This window comes from Schistosoma haematobium, chromosome ZW, assembly GCF_000699445.3.
Source record: "Schistosoma haematobium chromosome ZW, whole genome shotgun sequence".
Lineage (NCBI taxonomy): Eukaryota > Metazoa > Platyhelminthes > Trematoda > Strigeidida > Schistosomatidae > Schistosoma > Schistosoma haematobium.
The window spans coordinates 78034722-78053590 of NC_067195.1; the positions used below are offsets into that span (position 1 = coordinate 78034722).

Here is an 18869-nt window from a genome sequence, read left to right on the forward strand (position 1 = left end):
ACAGATATGCATCGGTCAAAGTTACCATACTTCATTAGCACAATAAGATGAACACCGAATTCATAGTAGTTACTTTAAAGGTAGTAAAAGAAAGATTACATATAGGAATGTAATAATACAGGAAGAAAGAGCTAACTCGTAAAAAGGAAGGTATGAAGTAATTTTAATCTCACAGTTTAAGGGTAGACAAAGAATATGTACAAAGACGCTATTGTGATCGATTCTGAACCATGTCACACAGAGTCTCCAAACATTGGTTACAATAGTCACGCGAATCTGAACTAAGTAGTCTGCATCTACCAACATGTCTAAGACTAAAAGTTAGTAACTTCAAGCATGAGTTAGCTGAAGCGAAACCATCATGGAAAACGTGGAAGTACTGAACGATCGTTTCGTCCTAGTGTGGGACTGCTCATCAGTGCACATCCACGATACCACTCCATTGGAATTCGATTAATAACTTCCTAGTAAAAGATATTTTTAGTAAGCAACCCCCCTTTAATAGAACATTTTATTGAATGGATTCATCAAGAAAACTAATGCTGATCTCAATTTGGCCATTTAATTTAATTCAGATCTGAACTCATTATGTGTTAATGACAGTTTACTCATTGGGAAAGTATTATTATATTTTTCATCACTAAGACCTAATATATCAAAAGTCTTCTAAAGAGTAGATTTTCAAAAGGTCCTCAGTTGAGTTTAAATGTAGAATTACGAGTAAATACGTTGACTCCAGGCTAAAAGGCAACTGACATACAAATTTATTTACTTTCAATATAAAATATATAACGAAAGTTTCCTCAGAATAAGCAAAATAATAGTTAGCGCTTGGATATCTTCACATCTCTTGATAAATCAAATTAGTTAATAATGAAATCGGCGAGACGATAATTTATGGACGAACGAAATGGGTTTACAACAGCAGGTTTTAGATTTTGGCGAGAAATTCATTCATCCATTTGGCTTAATAGAGTCTTGACATTATAGCTGATATCAGTTCGTGACAAAAAACCCTAAATCTAATTCCTAACCGTAACCATCAACTGTAAATCATAATTCTAGTTCCTTGCACTGGTTTATAACCCTAATTTGATCCTACTTATTAGGTGAACACTCTCAAAGTCACTTTAGCACCGCTCAAAGGTCGTCCATATATTATAGTCTCATCACAAAATCAATCAAATTTTAGCCATTAGGTAACAGTTTCGAATCCGTTACATTTATAACGATTTAAGTAGAACAGTATTATCGCTTTTACCTTCACTTCTGTCTGAAGTTTATTGTAATGATGTCTTTTAGAAGAACAATGAAAAAGCTTCACGATCAGACTATCCAACTCATAGAACAAAACTTTATCAAAGTCATCCACTTGAGATACAAATCTTCACCATCGCATTATCTCTAACCTTCACATAGTATAACACAAAAGATGATTACACTATCCTATACTTGGAAAGTAAATTACGTACCCAGAATAACTAAAACAAAATAATTTACAAAGAATGTTTAACATCACATATATAGTATGTAGTTGATTGACTAAATGATATACGTATTTTCTTTTTATCAATTAATGTATTTATTATAGATCACAGTACAAATGAAACAATCACAATTACAATATAAGTAGTATAGAAGGAAATCGGTTAAAAATAAAATGTCAATGATAAGTAGTCGATAAAATAAATAAATAAATAAACAAATAAATAAATAATCGATTTTCAATTTCATTTTGAAAAATTGTTTTACATCAATTTGAGTAAAATTAAATAATAATAATAATAAGATCACAATATATATATATATATATATATACTAATTTCAGAAATAAGTAGTATAAATGTTTAAACTAAAATCGAAGATTATCATATTTTAAGAGAGTACAAATCAAACTATTTTTTGTTTGTTAATAAGTCATTCATGACCATTATGATCCAATGTATATTGATTAACAAAGAGAGAAAGAGAGAGAGAGAAAATACTAAGGATTATTTAAGAAGAAATTACTGAAGAGAATAACGAACTTTCGTAGATAATATTATGTCATTATTGTTTATAGGAAATGCATTTGTTTTTATTATATTTTATAATTTATTCAATCAGTATTGACATTATATAATAGATCATCATGATGTAGGTGGTTTTGGTTTAGCAAAACCCAAATTACTTTGATTGAATACAACACTACCTAAATTACCATAACTTTCAATGACAATTTCACCATTGGTAAACTATGAATAGAAAAGAATGAAGTAAAAAATAATTGAAATAAAGTTAATTTGTGCAAATATTTTTGATGAGAAAGGGCTTTTGTGATGATTGTAGTAATTTAATAGATGAATTCGTGAGTCAATTAAACCTAGACTACTATGAGTTCGAAAGATCGGGGATACGCACTGCTGAAGAGTTTCATACTAGGATGAAACGGCCGTCCAGTGCCTCCAAGTTTTCCATGGCGGTCTAGCTTCAATTGACTCATGATTTCAACTATTGAAGTTATTAAAATCTCCACAGAAAACCTTCTGATAATAATCATCTGATCACTTGTGACTAACTTCAAGAGACATTTCCTGGAGTTCTAGTGAGAATCAGTGACCAGTGGAGTTCAACCAGGTCTGTTGTGAGATATCAGCTCACTGAAGACAATGGTGGACGGTGGTGCAATTTCGTGGACTGGTTGAAGTTAGACATTAACACCGTTGGATGGTGGTAGGCTCAGTGATCTAGAGGTGAAACGTTCGAGCGCGAGACTGATAGGTCCTGAGTTTGAATCTCGCGGGGGGATTGTGGATGTGCACTTCTGAGGAGTCCTATGCTAGAACGAAACGCCTGGCTGTCCAATGCTTCCAGGTTTTCCATGGTGGTCTAGTTTCAACTGACTCATAATTTCAACTATTAAAGACTATATGTGTAAATGTAGACCTATTTCATCGCAAGTCGGATACTACACAAATTTACATTGATATTAAGTCATCAATGATCCTTGTAACTGAATGACAATAATAATTTGCTCAAACTAGTATTTTTATGTGATTTATGAATGGAAGGTGTAACTATCCTCACGCATCCCGATTCTTTAAGAAGATTAGTCAGCAACATCGCAGAGAAGTTCCTGAAATTTCGTGATGCCATTCACTGATGAGCCTATTTTATCAATTTAATCAACTTTTTCAGTAAAAATAGCTCTCCTCCTTTGCCTAGCTTACTTTTGATTAGAGTATACACTTCTTTAAGCTCTTGTAAGGATTCTCATTTTTATTTGACCAGTAGATACTTCGTGACGTATTCACCATTCTCGTGTCATTAACAGCTATTAACGAACATGGTTTTAAACCTTGATTGACGTTGGAATCATATCTGTTGCTTGTAAAAATAAATCCTCAAAGGATACGTCTGTTTTCTCAAATGTCTCGAGTCCGGACTTTCTCTTTTGCTAGCTTATATATGCATACAATTCTCCGTATCATAAATAAACATATTAACTAAAAGTACTTTGTAGTTTAAACCACCAATTGACCTCAACTAGATCCTCACTGAAAACTTGTTAGAGCTAGATGGTTGTTTTGTCCTAGTACGAGACTTCAATGCTCTCAGGTTTTCAATGTTGGGCCTGACTACGATTAGTTCGTACTTGAACTATAAAAATTCTACATTTTCCACAAATCCTCTCATACTAATAAAAAAAAGATAAATAAAATCATTTATTTTACCTGAATATTCATACCAGAACAAGCTTCACGTAATGCTGTAAGAAAATTATTCACATCGTATACAGATACTGGATTAGATAAATCTTCATAACCGGCACCTGGTACATTCACTTGTTTTGATGGTAATTGATCACGTTTAGAATAAAGTGGATGATGAGTTAATGTAGCATAAGGTAAACTACGACATAATGGATTCCACTTTTGTGTAATTTTTACATCATTTTCATCACCCCATTTTAACTGAACACCAGGTGAACTACGTATACTAAATACATAAACAAACAACGTTGTGTACAAATTAGTTAAAAATGGGTATATTGAAAATTATTATTATTATTATTATTATTATTAATGGCTTTATTCAATATTATCTTTTTGGTACAATATAGAATTCTCAGCACAGGGTATTTCAACAAGTTGCTTACTGAACAACGAACAAATCGATTGATAGAATACATAATGAAATAATGTTAAAAACTGGCTTACATAGTGTTTCAATACTGGTAAGTCATTTGCTTATCTATAACCCAACCGTTGTTGCTACCTTGACGTGATGGTCGGGCTCGCCTATCGTGACGAAGCAACCGAACTATACTGGCTGGAACAATCGTTTCTCAAGGTCCTACCATGTCAGACAGGTCAGTTGAAGAGCGGTAAGACTAAAAGCAACAAATTCAAGGTCCGAAGGCGAAATCGTACCGCTGACTGCACAGAGGTGTGGCAGCAGTAAGGTGTTTCTTTCAGACAACCAGCATGACAGCGATGCTGCCTTCCCACAAGGAGGGGTGGGGTTAGAAAAGGTCGACCCTAACAATACATACCTCGCCTTATCCCACAGATATCCGTCTCCAGCGGTAAGGTTTCAACAAGTACGGAGCTAACACAAAAATTACTCATAAAAAGGTCGTGTGTGACCGACCTCATGCAGTTGTCCCTTGGGCGCTGCGGTCACGCTCTCAGATCACTAAGACCACCTCTAATCCACCTCTAATCTAACAGCACTCAAGACCACTGTTGTTTCACTATAATACACTATGAAATGTTAGGAAATACTAAATTTGTACCATTCCATAACATAAATGATAATCTCTTGGATGATAAGTCAGATCTTAACACAGTATATAAAACAACGTACTATAAATATATATATATACCATAAATTTCTATTTAGAATTAGTTATTCGTGATGGTCTACTTAAATATCTCGGCTACTTGTTTCTGTTATAGCAATTGAGTTTTGTTCACATTTAGTTCGATTAAGTCATCTTGTTAACTTATTAACGAACTGCAGTTATCCGTACAACAACAACAACAACTTATCTATATCATTGTATCTTTATTATTGTTGCGAATGTATGAACATGTTATGCTTGAGCATTGCTTACTGCCTACGCATATATTTAATCTGCTAGCCTTACTTATCAGTTGCTTAATTGATTCGACGATTCATTCATTTCACTATGTATATATATGTCCATATTACTCATATTCATTGCTCTCTCACTTATTAGCACTTGCTTATTTGTACTCGCTTACTCGTACTCACATTCGCTGACTCACTCGCTTGCTTGCCTGCTTGCTTTTCGGCACAACTCTTTCATGCTAGCTTAACGCACCTGTAATTTTGGATATCTGTGTGTGGTCGCATAATAAACGTAATCAACACTACGTATTCGCCTTCTGATTAATATACCGTTGGGGCGTTATCTAGTGACGGTTATCAAGACGAACTGTATGCGAAGTTTAAGTATTATATTGAATACCGACCACCACACTGTCATCTAGATATTTCAACAAAATATCTGTTTCCTTGTTTGTTTTAACAAATCATTATGTCAATTAATTGCCTTTCGTATTCAATTGCATTTGTGAAAAGTTCACGACCTTTCACCGTACAATTTACAAAAATGTACAATTAGAGACATCGTGGTTGTTGACATTATACATCGAAAAGAATATACATCATTCAGATATCGATTCCTGAACTACTAACATCTAACTGGTGACTACTCAATATATTATCGTCAGGATGGATCAAGAAGTAAGAAACGGAAACTCTCTGGAATACTTTGTGCTGAGAATTCTATATTGTACCAGAAATATGATATTGAATAAAGCTAATAATAATGATAATAATGGATTCATTTCAATGTGTAACACTCGTTATAGTTGTGTACTAAAAATGGTTAACTATCATTTACATTCAGTAATGATAATATCACAACTGTTATCTATAGTTAGCTTATAACTTATGAAAAGTGCCTGAAAATCCTCAACATACTTTCGACTAAGCTTTTCTTTCAAAGAAATCACTGTAAATGAAGTCGTAACTTTCATCCATATCATAATTAACACTTAAAAGAAATATGTTTATTGTTGTGACTTTAAATCTGATTAGTCATTATGTGATTTATTCGCCGATCGAAATACGGCTTAGTCAATCTTAGTAATGTGCTAAACTAATGACGTTCGACCGATCTGATCAGCCTAGCGTCTTTATTGGTCCTTTGATCGCTCAGCCCGTCCAACTGAGTCCAGAACACCAATACCAGCTTCCATTATGCCAACCACTTATTTCAGACATACTTGGTTTATATACCAACCAAACAGCCCGCATCACACCTTATAATAGGAAATAACAATTATACAAGATCAAGCCAAAAAGTGGCTGTGAACGTGGGAGAAAGTAATCAATAAACTGAAGATATCTTATGAACAGTAAAGCATATAATAGTAATCTATATGTCAAAATGAAGCTTATAATAAGAGGAATATAAATATACATATTCTAGTTACTGAACGGTTATACAACAGGAATATATGTATATAATATAAATCCATTAATAAGTCACAGAAGTTACTCGTAATTTAATCTTCGCTAGGATATAATATGTATTTCTTTTACTGTTTGTTCGAATTACTCATACTTTGTTAACTAAAATCTCTCCTATCACAAATCAAGATTCAATGTTGAACATTTACCAAGTTTTCCTATCATCGACTTCTCTGCTTTAGATAAAATATTCTGAACTATTCATTCAGTAAAAATTTACAATCACAGTTTCAAGTTAGTGTGGCAATAAACATATTTTAAGCCGTAACCAGTGGAGTTCGATCCGCGTCGCCCAATACCATGGGTCAGACATTAAGATCGTTGGATACCGGCCCAGTGGTCTAGAGGTTAGGCATTCGCGCTTGAGACCGAAGGTCCTGCTTCAATTCTCGTGTGAGGGATCGTGGATGCACAATGATGAGGAGTCTCACATTAGGATGAAACGGCCATCCAGTACTTTCAGGTATTCAATGATAATCTGGCATGGATTGGCTCGTGAATTCAACTGTTAAAATATTTTAAGTTATTTATATACACACAATTACAGTGTTCAGTTAACCAAAAGATAATTTATCCTTATTTATGTCTAGATACTTAATATCCGTGGGCCGGATACCATCATCAACAGTCTGCTGTGGGAGAGGATAAACTAGCTTCGACCTGAAGATGAAATTAGGAAAACACTTTGGAAGTGGATAGAGCATATATTACGGAAATCACTAAACTTCGTCACGAAACAAGAGCTAACTTGAAATCCTGAAGGGAAACGGAAAAAAAGGAAGGTCGAAGGACATACTTGGTCGAGAATCGGAAACAGACATTAAAAAGGTGAATATTAATTGGAGAAAAAAAACTGGAAAGGATTGTCCAGGACAGAGCTGAACGGAGAATGTTTGTAGGTGGCCTATGCTCCTCCACGAAAGTTAACAGGTGTAAGTAAGTACAGTATCGTTTTATCAACAGTTCATATTGCTATTATTATCCACAGAATACAAGAAAAATCAATGTGTCATTTAATTAACAATGACACCAAGTTAAATTTACCATGATAAGTTATTTTAATAAACATTTAGGGATTTCAGATACTTAGAGAATAAAACTGATTTAACCTTTATCGATTGTTCAATAAAGTAACTTAATAATATGATTGTATTTTCTATTACAAATTGATATAAACTGAAGAAGCATTAGAAGCGAGACTCTAATTTATGGACGACCTCCGAACGAAACCTGAGCGAGCTTGAGAAATATCAGCCAATCAGCAAACACTCAGTATAGAGTAAAAATATATTATACAAAACCAAGGAAACAAAATGGATACACTTCTTATACGTGGATCAAAAACTTGTCAAGGTTAGAAAGAGGTTCAGTGGTTCTAAAATCGTAATGCATGCAGTAGAGGAAATCATCCATATGGCTACAGAATAGTCGACCTCTGGAGTCATGATAAAGTCTCAAATACTCTTTCAGCCTCGACCACATGGCTTCAATAATGTTTATGTGCACTCCGGTTGTTGAGTGAACAAAATGCTACTTGTGAATAACGACACGATGAACATAACCAAGCCTATTTAGGAGACTGTACGCTCTCCAAACATTTGTATATATTGTAGTACCTGGCTGCAGCCAGTGTTACTGGTGCTTTTATTATCCAGTTCGCATTAATTGTCGTAATTTGCCTTAGTTAGGAATTATAAATGGGGTTTTCATCACGAACTGACATCAGCTATAATCCCAGAAATTTATTTAGCCAAATGGATGAAAGGTTTTCACGTTAAAATCCGAGATCTATTATCTTATACCTGATTGATTCGTCAACAAATTATAGTCCCACCGTTTTATTTGTTATAGCTACTCAATTATCACGTTTTGTACAAAATTCCTTGTGAACCGATCGTACATTAGCATTAGGCACTAAAGTTGGCGCCGTAACCTTGAAATCTCTAAAACGCCTCTGATTGGCTCGTCCATAAATTAGAGTCTCGCCGCATTAGAAATTAAGAAACACCGGTCAACTGTTTTGTCTACGTTTGGTACTTGTAATCGTCTGTATAGAATGATACTCACTATATAGTGAACTGGCTTAAATTGAAACCATGAACTAATAGATCCTAGTAAATTAGTTCAAAGGTGATAATTTTATTATGATTCATCAATATCCTAAGTTCATATCCTATCACAGTCATGAATGAAGACTATTAATGACCTATTCCTTTAAAGAATCATCCATTCAGTACTCATCAGTTTATTATAGTTTTACAGATTGATGAAAAACATCTTCCCATTGAAATAATTTTCACAATTTACTCAATTCAATCTAGTTTCATCGAAGCAGTACCCAAGGTCCTCCTAATCAATGTTGGCCCACCAACAATTGAAGAAATCAGCAGGACCAGACAACATTCCAGCAGAGGCACTGTAAGCAGACGTAGCGGTTACTGCAAGGATACTCCGCATTCTCTTCAGTAAGATTTGGGATGAGGAACAAGTACCAACAGACTGGGAAGAAGGACTTCTGGTCGAAATACCAAAGAAAGGAGATCTCAGAAAGTGCGATAACTACAGGGACATCATTCTTCTCTCAATACCGGGAAAAGTCTTCAACAGGGTATTGTTAAACAGAATGAAGGACTCCGTAGACGCCCAACTTCGAGATCAACAGGCAGGATTTCGTAAGGATAGAGTAACAGACGTAAGTAAATAAGTCATTTGATTTGAAGGATAAATTAAAAATATTAAAAAAATTAAAAAAAATAGAAAATCACTTACGGCATTAATGATTTTGCTGGAAATACAAGTGGTCCAGTTATAACACTAATCAATTGTCCAAGACCTACACGACGACTATCACGTACACGACATTGAAGAAAATCATATCTTAATATATAGAAATTTCTTTCAGTTAATACAATTAAACGTTCATGTTCATTATTCCAATGATCAATGCTACAAAATTATATTTGAAATACTATATGAAACATTTATAGTAAATCTTTTTTTTAAAAATTGTTTTGGTTAAGTACCATATTCTCATAATAGCCATGGTTACATTAAGGGAATAATTGTTTATCCAGTGATTTATATATTAAATTCAAGGTTACGACAAATTGTTTTTGTATACATAAAGGGGGGGGTAAATTTACGAAAAGCCAAGGCTTCAATAAACTTGAGAATTCGACCTTGACAATTTCTATACAACGTTCTAAAAGCTGTATTAATGTCAATTTTGTGCCCCGTTTCAATTATATGTTTCGCTATCGATGAACTTGGTTTTCTACCTCCCACATTGATCGGCTCATTTGACACACATTGATTTTGAAGCCATCTAGGCACATGTTCAGTGATCCTTGATTGCATTGTTCGATTACTCCTCCCTATGTATGTGTGTCCACACAAACATGTAAATTGGTAAATACAATGGGATGTGACGTAATCATTAGTGCATTGTTTGATTCTATTAGGAATCATGGGCTTAGACTTTTCAATCACAACCAAATGACCAGCATAATACGTATTCTCAATGGCTGCTTTCAATCTCTGTCTTAAAACTATGCTGTTGGATTTGTCTCTTTATGGTAGATTGATATAAACTTTTTTCTTTGGAACAAGAGGTCTTGGCATTAACTGACTTTTGCACCTATTAATAAACTTTAGTGGATAACCATTAGCTATTAATGTGTCAGTCAGTAACTTTTCATCTTTTTCCACCGTGTCAGAAGTACGAATTCTTTGAGTCCTCTTAAAAAGACACTTAACCAGGCCTCGCTTGTATTTCAATGGACAAAAACTATGGAAATTTAAGTATCGTCCCGTCCAGGTTGGTTTCCTATACACTGACCTTTTAGAACGTCGTATATAAATTGTCAAGGACGAAACCTTAAGTTTATTGAAGCCTTGGCTATTCGTAAATTTGTATATTAGTTTAGTGGTTCTTTGTACCTGACTCCAGTGAGATAGTATGAAATTCTAACTAGTAATCCTATGAGGATATATGAACAATCAATAAATATGATGTAATAGAAAGATAATAATAATAGATTATGCAATGTATGCAAATGAAAAGCCTTGTAATAATTTGTTAAAGTTTTGTTCTCTGAGCTGGATGGTTTGGTCGCGGAGCTCTCATCGTTCTTCTGAATGACATCAACAGCACAAACTTCAGATAGAAGTGAAGTGTTCGAATTTTTTCACATGTGGTTCACAGCTTGTGTTGTACACCTTGATGTTGATTGATTCTTATTAACCTCAAACCTATCACTGTTCACTTATTTGGTCTGGTTTTATCTCCTATTGGTCTGATTTTTGTTCCTATGTTTGTACATAATTTTCTTGATTGATTGATAAATTGGATCGATTTCAATGTGCTTGTTGATTGTTGAGTGCCAAGCTTCTAAAAATTCTCTGGTATTTTTTAAATTGCCTCTATTCAAAATTTCCACATTTTTCTTGTCCAATGTGTGTCCGCAGTTGTCCAAGTGCATTAATATAAATGAGGACATGTTATGGTGTTTGACTGTTAATTGATGTTCATCCAAGCGAAGATGAAGAGGGCGTTCGCTTTGTCCGATGTAGTGTAATACCGATGAGTTAACAACAGACTATCATATAAATGTGGTAAGATAATTAGTGGTTTTTGTCACAATAATAAAAGACAATAGAAAGGTTAAATAAAATAAGATGTTATTAGAAAAACATTATGAATAAACTCATGGGGATAAGAGAAATAATTGAGAAGAGAGGGGGGATATATTCAAATCCGTAGATTAGTTGAAGTTATATATATAGTCAATTCTTGTATATAATTATCAACTTAGGCCACGTTAGTGAATATAACGGAATTAAATAAGTAAAATAGGAGGATGAATTTTTAAATACATTTGAACAGACAATCGGAGGAATGAAGCGACGAAAACAGAACGAAACGAGATAGTGCGCAGTAAAGACGGAGTGTGAGCCAACTCCATTTAACTAAAAGTTAATTAATCATACAAAAATAAGCTACAAACATGAGATGAGTAAGATAAGATGTACTTACACATGCCTATATAAAAACGATCAAGATTGATAAGTGAATAATTGACAAGGCCAAAACATGACTTAAGAAGAACAGATAAATTGACCTGTCCAGAAGCTATAATGGGTAACCATTGACCTACTAAATGTACTATTGATAATATAAGACTCGTTGATACGAAACAAACTGTCAAGTTAAACTTCTATACAAAATGTTAGGGGGGCGGCCAAACGAAAACGTGGCATCTGCTTGAAGTGACTAACTTGTGGTCTGATCCATGTTGGTAGAAACAGACCACTTGGTTGGGGTCCGCGTGACTATCGTAACCAATGGTCGGAGACTCTGGGTGACATGGATCAGAACCAATCACAATGGCGTCTTCCCTTAAACGATGAGATTAAAATTATTTCATATCTTTCTTTCTGTACTATATCCTCGCATAAAATCTTTGCTTTATAAATTACAACATTGAGTTAACTGCTTCTTTGAATCCGGTGTTCATCTTGCTGTGCTAATGAAGTGTGGTATATTGGACCGATGCATGTATGTGCCTGATCTTACTTTGTAACTGACTGACTGACTAGGCTCAGTTAGCTAGATCAAACTAGATTTTAGAAAGAATTTCATTTACTCAGTTTATTCAACTCTCGATAAGATGATGTTACTAGCCAAAGAAATTCAAGACCCAACGTCATTCATTCATGTTGCTAAGATTTCGTAAATAATGTTTTTATGCAAGAAACAGGAATGTACACATATAGAGGATTGATAGGGCTTCCGTTAAACTTTGTGTAATAGTCACTGTAACGACTTGAACTACTACTTATATTTGTCAACATAAATAGCATACACCACAATAGGCATTAGATATGTATGTAATAAACATATTAACTTTCGATAATCGTTTAGGATGATGTAGTTACTCAAAGTTGCTTATTAATTAATCTGTCAACTCAACTTCTGATAAACACATCAAAAGAGAGGCATTAAAATAAATGACTTACAGAGTAAGAATCCACAATGCAATAAACGCTCCATCCTCTGGAATAAGAACAGATTCACCAATGTAATGAATCAATTGTTGCATATCCTCCTAATTTATCAATAAAAAAATATCAATCAGAAAAAAAATGTAGAAAAGCTGAACAACAATTATCAAAAATGCAAAACAAATTCGTAATACTGTCAAGTGAATAAACTGTTAGACGGTAATCACACCACAATTCGTGGTTTTAGTAGTATGGATAGTGTAGATCATCGAATACCAGCTCACTAATAGTGGAATAGTGACACGAACACATCTACGTTTGAAATGTCTGGGTTTAATAACTATTAGTTTTAATATAAATTCCATTCTCAGACTAAACATGGGTCATATGCATTATGGTTTTTGATGACTGTCTACTTAAAGTTAGTTTATGGTTTCTGTAGCCTCAGAAATGAGGAGTCTTCATAAACCTCACACCTAAGGGAATCTTATGGACAGAAAAATCAGCAAGTCTCTTTACCGTTTTTAGAGAACAGAAACTCCTTCGTCACATATAGAGAATCAGACCTGAGTTACTGAATGATAAAAATAGTTCCTATTTATACAAAGAGGACACAACTTTCCACGAATCTGTTATCATTAAACTCTTCATCTGACATATAATCTAATTTTCATTGACAGTATTTTAGGTGAGTAGCTTGTAAATTTAAAGAAACAAAACGTCCATATGTGCTTGACATATGTCGGAGTGATATAAGGCTAACCTCTGCTAGTCAAATGATCAATCCGTAGGACTTAACTTTTCAGCCAAAGTTCGGTTTGAAGTCTATTTTCGGTAATTACATTTTGGCCACGATAGCTCAAAGGATACCAATTTCGGGTCTACAACTAATGATACACACACTTATATACTACTGTAAGGTTTGAAAGTAGTTAAATAATACAAGCTAAATTAATTCAAAGTTGTTCACCACGCGAAACAGAAGTTCAGATCTAATTTGCAACAGTTTGAATTATCCCGTTGTTGGTATTCTTGACTGAACTGTGATCAGTGTTAGTTGGTATACATGCGGATCGCTTAAGTAGGCACCTGAAACGGAAGGCATGGTGTTCGAGTTCTTGTAAGAATACAGGACTTGGGTATAGGTATGTCCATATGGAGAACCCCAAATAGGACGAAACCCGTGTTTTCAACCCAAATGTTAGCCACAATTCATGCATTCTAAAAGTCCATTTTATCTTTTGTTGACAATTATAAACACTATGGTACTTGGAAAACCCAGTTTAATCACATGAATATTTTCTATAATTTCATATCTCTAATGCTGTCTTCACAAACCTCTTAGTCAAAAAAAGTCATATTTCTCATCAAAGTTTGTTAACAGAAACATTACCATAACCTCAAATTTCAAGTTTATAGTATAAAAAAACCCTCAAGTAGCTTAAATACCTACAAGTATAGTGTGATAAAGAGTATAGGGATACAAATAAGACTCAAAAGATTTGATAAGATAGTACAAATAAATCACATTGCCAAGACATAGTAATAATAAAGTATTTTGGGGTTTGTGATAACTAATTAAATGACTTGAGAAATAAACAAATAAGCTGATAACAATTAAGAAATAATATGCCTGAAATGTAATGATCATCTCTGGTTAAGTAATGTTACAATATAAACCATAGAGGAGTTAAAACTCGGCTAGATCCTTGATGAATAGCCTATCTTCAGTTCTTAAATATTTTCTAAGACATTCCTCATTATTGAGACCCAGTATGAACATCAACACTCGGATGCGGCTAAATCCAGTTTACGTGACCTGAATAGGACGAAACCCTCATCTTAGATTGTGCTTTTAACCACAGCCCATCTATTTTTGAAATCTTTATCATGATCACTTAATGTTATCAAATGTTTGATGTAGAAGATCAATTCCTAAATATCTAATTATGAATAGAGGTTTTTGGAGATTGTAATGTAAGGAATAGTGAAAGGAATAAACCATATTTATTATCCTTCAATACTTTTAATTGTCCTCTTTCGTTGAACAAATACATGTTTTCAGTTAATATCGTATCTCTAGTTAACAGGATGGTTAAGCATAATGTACATATATAATGGAACATTATTGAAACATTTAATATCTGCCGATATCAACTTAAAGGTTTTATATAATATTTCCTTGATGAAAGTGTTATGTATTTGATAAGGTAACCAAATTCACTGAACATTCAATAAGTACTGAGATAAACATCATTCATTGGTCACTATAATTTTTCAAATGAATGTTCAGTCAGTCAGTGGGCTACAACGTAGGATCAGGTGCATATATGCATCGGTCCAAGTTGCCATACCTCATAAGTACAACAAGATGAACACCAAATGCCTAGAAGTAGTTACTTCAGTGGTGGTAATATATAAAAGAAAGATTGCGTGTATGGATATAGTACAGAAAGAAAGAATTATTTCGTAGAAAGAAAGATGTAAAGCAATTTTGATCTTATGGTTTAAGGGTAGACAAAGGGTATATACACCGACGCAATTGTTATCGATTCTGAGCCATATCATCCACAGTCTCCAACCACTGGTTACGATAGTCACTCGGATCTCAACCAAGTAGTCTGCATCTACATTAACGTTAATATTCAAATGAATATTAATGTTATTTCATATCCAAGGTAATAAATATTGATTCAAAACTTTGTTGTTAACTCCGCCTGGAGCTTCTCTTGGGGTGCTGCCCGTCCGAAGCCCGGATAAAGAAGGATGGTTGGGCATGGGGTTAGCGAAGCCATCCCGTAGAAAACTAACTCGCTTAAAAAACGCTAACCAGAAAAAAGTATCCAAACGATAACCAGTTGTTAGGACAGTGGTTAAGATTATTGATCTATAAGAACGATTAGAAAAAGTCTATTCACTGACCAAGTTATGTCACGAAAGAAAAGATTAAGGAACCTTCAACCTAACCAATGGGGCATAAATAGTAATACGTTTTTTCATACACATATTTCCTTCAATCACCTTAAAGAGAGCAAGGACGAAGATTAGTGCATAATAGTAAATGGATTCATTTTATTTCGTTAGGTTCTCATCAGCTGTTTATAACCTAAAATATATGAAAATCAACGTTATTATCGATATTGACATACTTATTTATACATAAAAGGGTGATCAAAGATGTACCATGATGTGGTGAAGATTCCGATAGAGTTAATGGGGTCATAAAGATTGTTTGTTTTGGATAAATAAAGTTTAGGGAGGAAAGTTCCAGAACATTGAACTAGTGATTAGAACTCATGGAGGTAACAAACATTAGATGATTATGTCATGAACTGAAAATAGATTAATGATAATAAAGAAGGATATGAATTGAAATCATTTAGTTATGAGTTAAAGAAAAATGACAATGATGCAAATAAACTTCAGAAAATGTTAAAATAATGAATGACGTAAGGGGGTTTAATGTTACCAGTGTAAAGAAAGATTTATTACTTTCTCTTTTTGTATACACACATCTGGTTTTAGACGTTTGATTGCTATCGCTTCGGCAAATTTTAAAAGACTGGAGTTTGATTGTTTGTTAATCACCTTGAAGGACTTCAATGTATCGATTTCACGTCGTGTGTCAAGGAGATGTCGTACGATGGCACTGCTGACCTTATTAACTCTGTTGAAGTCTTCGCTACATCATGATACATCTTCGATCACCCTCTTATGTATAAGTATGTCAATATCTATAATAAAGTTGATTTTCATATATTTTAGGTTGTAAGCAGCTGATGAGAACCTAACGAAATAAAATGAATCCATTTATTATTCAGCACCAATGTTCGTCCTTGCTCTCTTTAAAGTAATAAATTAATTGATAATACTTATAATCATTATACTACTTATTATCAAAATCTATATTTCAATAGTTGAAATCATTAGCCGTATCGTCCTAGTATGGGACTCCTCAGCATTACGCATCTACGGTCCCGCCCCTCACGAGATTCAAGCCCAGGACCTATCGGTCTCGCGCGCGAGCGCTTAACCATTAGACCACTGAGCCGGTGTTTCCAAGTTTTCCATGGTGATCTAGCTTCAACTGACTCATGATTTCAACTATTGAAATTTCTAAAATCTCCACAAAACCCCTTCTGATATATAAATGACATTTTTCACAAAAAATAAAAGAATAAAAAGATAAACTAACCTGTGTCATATTCATTGGAGCTTTTCCTATATCTTCTTTATTATTGTTTATTCCGAATTTACTCATTTGTGGTATTTGTGGCATCGAAACTTGTGGTGTTGGAATTTTCTTTAATACTTCAGTGAAATTCATTTTCTTTGAATTTATTAAAGTAAAAATTATTTTCAAAAAGAAAAAAAAAGAGATTTTTCCCCCCTCTTTTTGTGAATTTACTTCTATAACACAAAACTTTCTGTATTGATTATGTGTAAAATATATTTTGAGAGAACCAAAAAAAATAGGGAAATAAACAAACAAACAAACAAATCGATCACTTTCAACTTGAACCCTTCAATATTCAATAAATAATGGGTGTATACGGAGAAAATCTCGATTCAGCTTTTTTTTCTTCCTTGAAATGATTTTTGTATCTTCTTTTCAAACTCATTTGACCTTTAAAAAAATTATTGATTAATTATTATACTCTATTTATGATTGGTTAGTTATTTTTTATGCTTCATTATTAGAACCAATCATTGATAAGCTTGAATAAGTTTTAGTTTCCTAAATAATTTGTTACCCCCCCTTGTATTATTGATTTAAAAAGAAGTACAAATATTGATTAATGAAATAATATGAAAATTAATAAAAAGGGAAATGAATAAAGAGGATCTAAAATATTTTTAGGTTTTACATAGAGCAAGAACAAACATTCTAGTAGAATAGCATGAATTCATTTTTATTTCGTCTAGTTCTCATTAACTGCTTACAATCTGTGATATTTAAACATCATAATTACATAATGGGTTTCAAATTACTTTTATGAGAGGGTTTAGTTGGAAGTTAATATTGAAGACACTTTAGTAGAGTATAGCAACGGTGTAAATAAATTGAATAGACTGCGGCCTGCTTGAGCATCTGGGCTACCTGTTCCTGCCATTTAGATATTTCAACAAGTTATCTATTTGTGTTTGTCTTAATATATCATTATGTTTATTGATCACATAACCTATTCTGCTGCGTTTCTGAAAAGTGTACAACCTTTCGTTGTCAAAGTTACAAAAAACTCAATAAGAGACAATGTGGTTGCTGGCAATATACAGCGAAAAGAATGCACATTATTCAGATGTTCATTTACTGAACTGCTAACATCTAACTGGCGATCACTCAATATTTATCGCCAGCACCGACCAAGAAGAAAGAAACGGAAACTTGTTGAAATACTTTGTGCTGAGAATTCTATATTGTACCAAAAATATAATACTGAATAAAGCTGATTATAATAATAATAATAATATTGTACCTTATGTAAAAGAACATTCTACAAGATTGATTGTGACAACAGTCCAAACGGCTAGAAACAATTGATTACATAATGAGTAAACATGGGTAGGAATATAATGAGTAGAGCTCAGTTGATAAAATATGATTACAAATTTGGTAGATAATCAAAATAAAATTCAATGATATGATAAGTGCAAGAAAGAGTTTAAAGAAAAAGGAAAAAAAATATTAAGATACAGCAATGGAATATTAGTCACCATCTCCTTTTGAACACATAAATCAAGCTTTTGGCGTCTGATAACAACTGTTTCAGCAAATGTCAGAAGTTTGGCTGCTTACTAATCACGTTGAATGATTGTAGGGTATCGACCTGATATCCTGTATCAAGGAGATATTTGGTGATTGCACTATTTAAAGTCTTAATTTCTCTTGTTTTGAGGCTTTTTGGAACATGTTCAAAAAGTCTGAGACATGCCCTTATTTCTGTTCGGCCGATGTAGCTGCTTTGGAAGGTACACGTAAATTTATAAATACAATTGGCGGTAACATGAAAAGGATGCTTATCAACCTTTGATTGAGTTATTGAACATGTTGTTTTATACAGAATTAGAAGTTCATCATTATTATGATATTATCAGAAGGGGTTTTATGAAGATTATAGTAATTTGAATAGTTAAGATTATCAGTTAATTGAATTTTTCCAGTTTTCTATAGTGATCTAGCTTCAAAACAACTCATGATCTCAATTATTGATATTATGATATTTTATAAAGGCTAAAGTAGGGCATATATTAATGAATTTGATAACGTTATATTGTTAACAATGTTGAACGTTTGTATTTCAAAATTGTATTATTTGTAA

The 18869-nt window shown here is 33.4% G+C and overlaps 1 protein-coding gene across 1 annotated transcript; it reads right to left on the minus strand.

Annotated features, from left to right (window-relative positions):
• Nucleotides 1–1163: 1163 nt before the first annotated feature.
• On the minus strand, nt 1164–17284 carry TPRG1L_2 (Tumor protein p63 regulated). Its single transcript, XM_012939110.3, has 6 exons — nt 17059–17284; nt 16745–16879; nt 12565–12653; nt 9316–9492; nt 3714–3978; nt 1164–2234 (listed from the first exon to the last, which is right to left on the minus strand). The coding sequence occupies exons 2-6, from the start codon at nt 16874–16876 to the stop codon at nt 2130–2132; spliced, it is 768 nt and encodes a 255-aa protein (XP_012794564.2). The 5' UTR covers nt 16877–16879; nt 17059–17284; the 3' UTR covers nt 1164–2129.
• Nucleotides 17285–18869: the final 1585 nt, after the last annotated feature.

Coding starts and splice junctions, on each gene's coding strand:
- TPRG1L_2 (XM_012939110.3), bottom strand. CDS start 16,876: ATGAATTTCACTGAAGTATTAAAGAAAATTCCAACACCACAAGTTTCG. Junction 12,654..16,744: donor CTCCAATGAATATGACACAG/GTTAGTTTATCT, acceptor TTGATAAATTAG/GAGGATATGCAACAATTGAT. Junction 3,979..9,315: donor CCAGCAAAATCATTAATGCC/GTAAGTGATTTT, acceptor TTATGTATTTAG/TATACGTAGTTCACCTGGTG.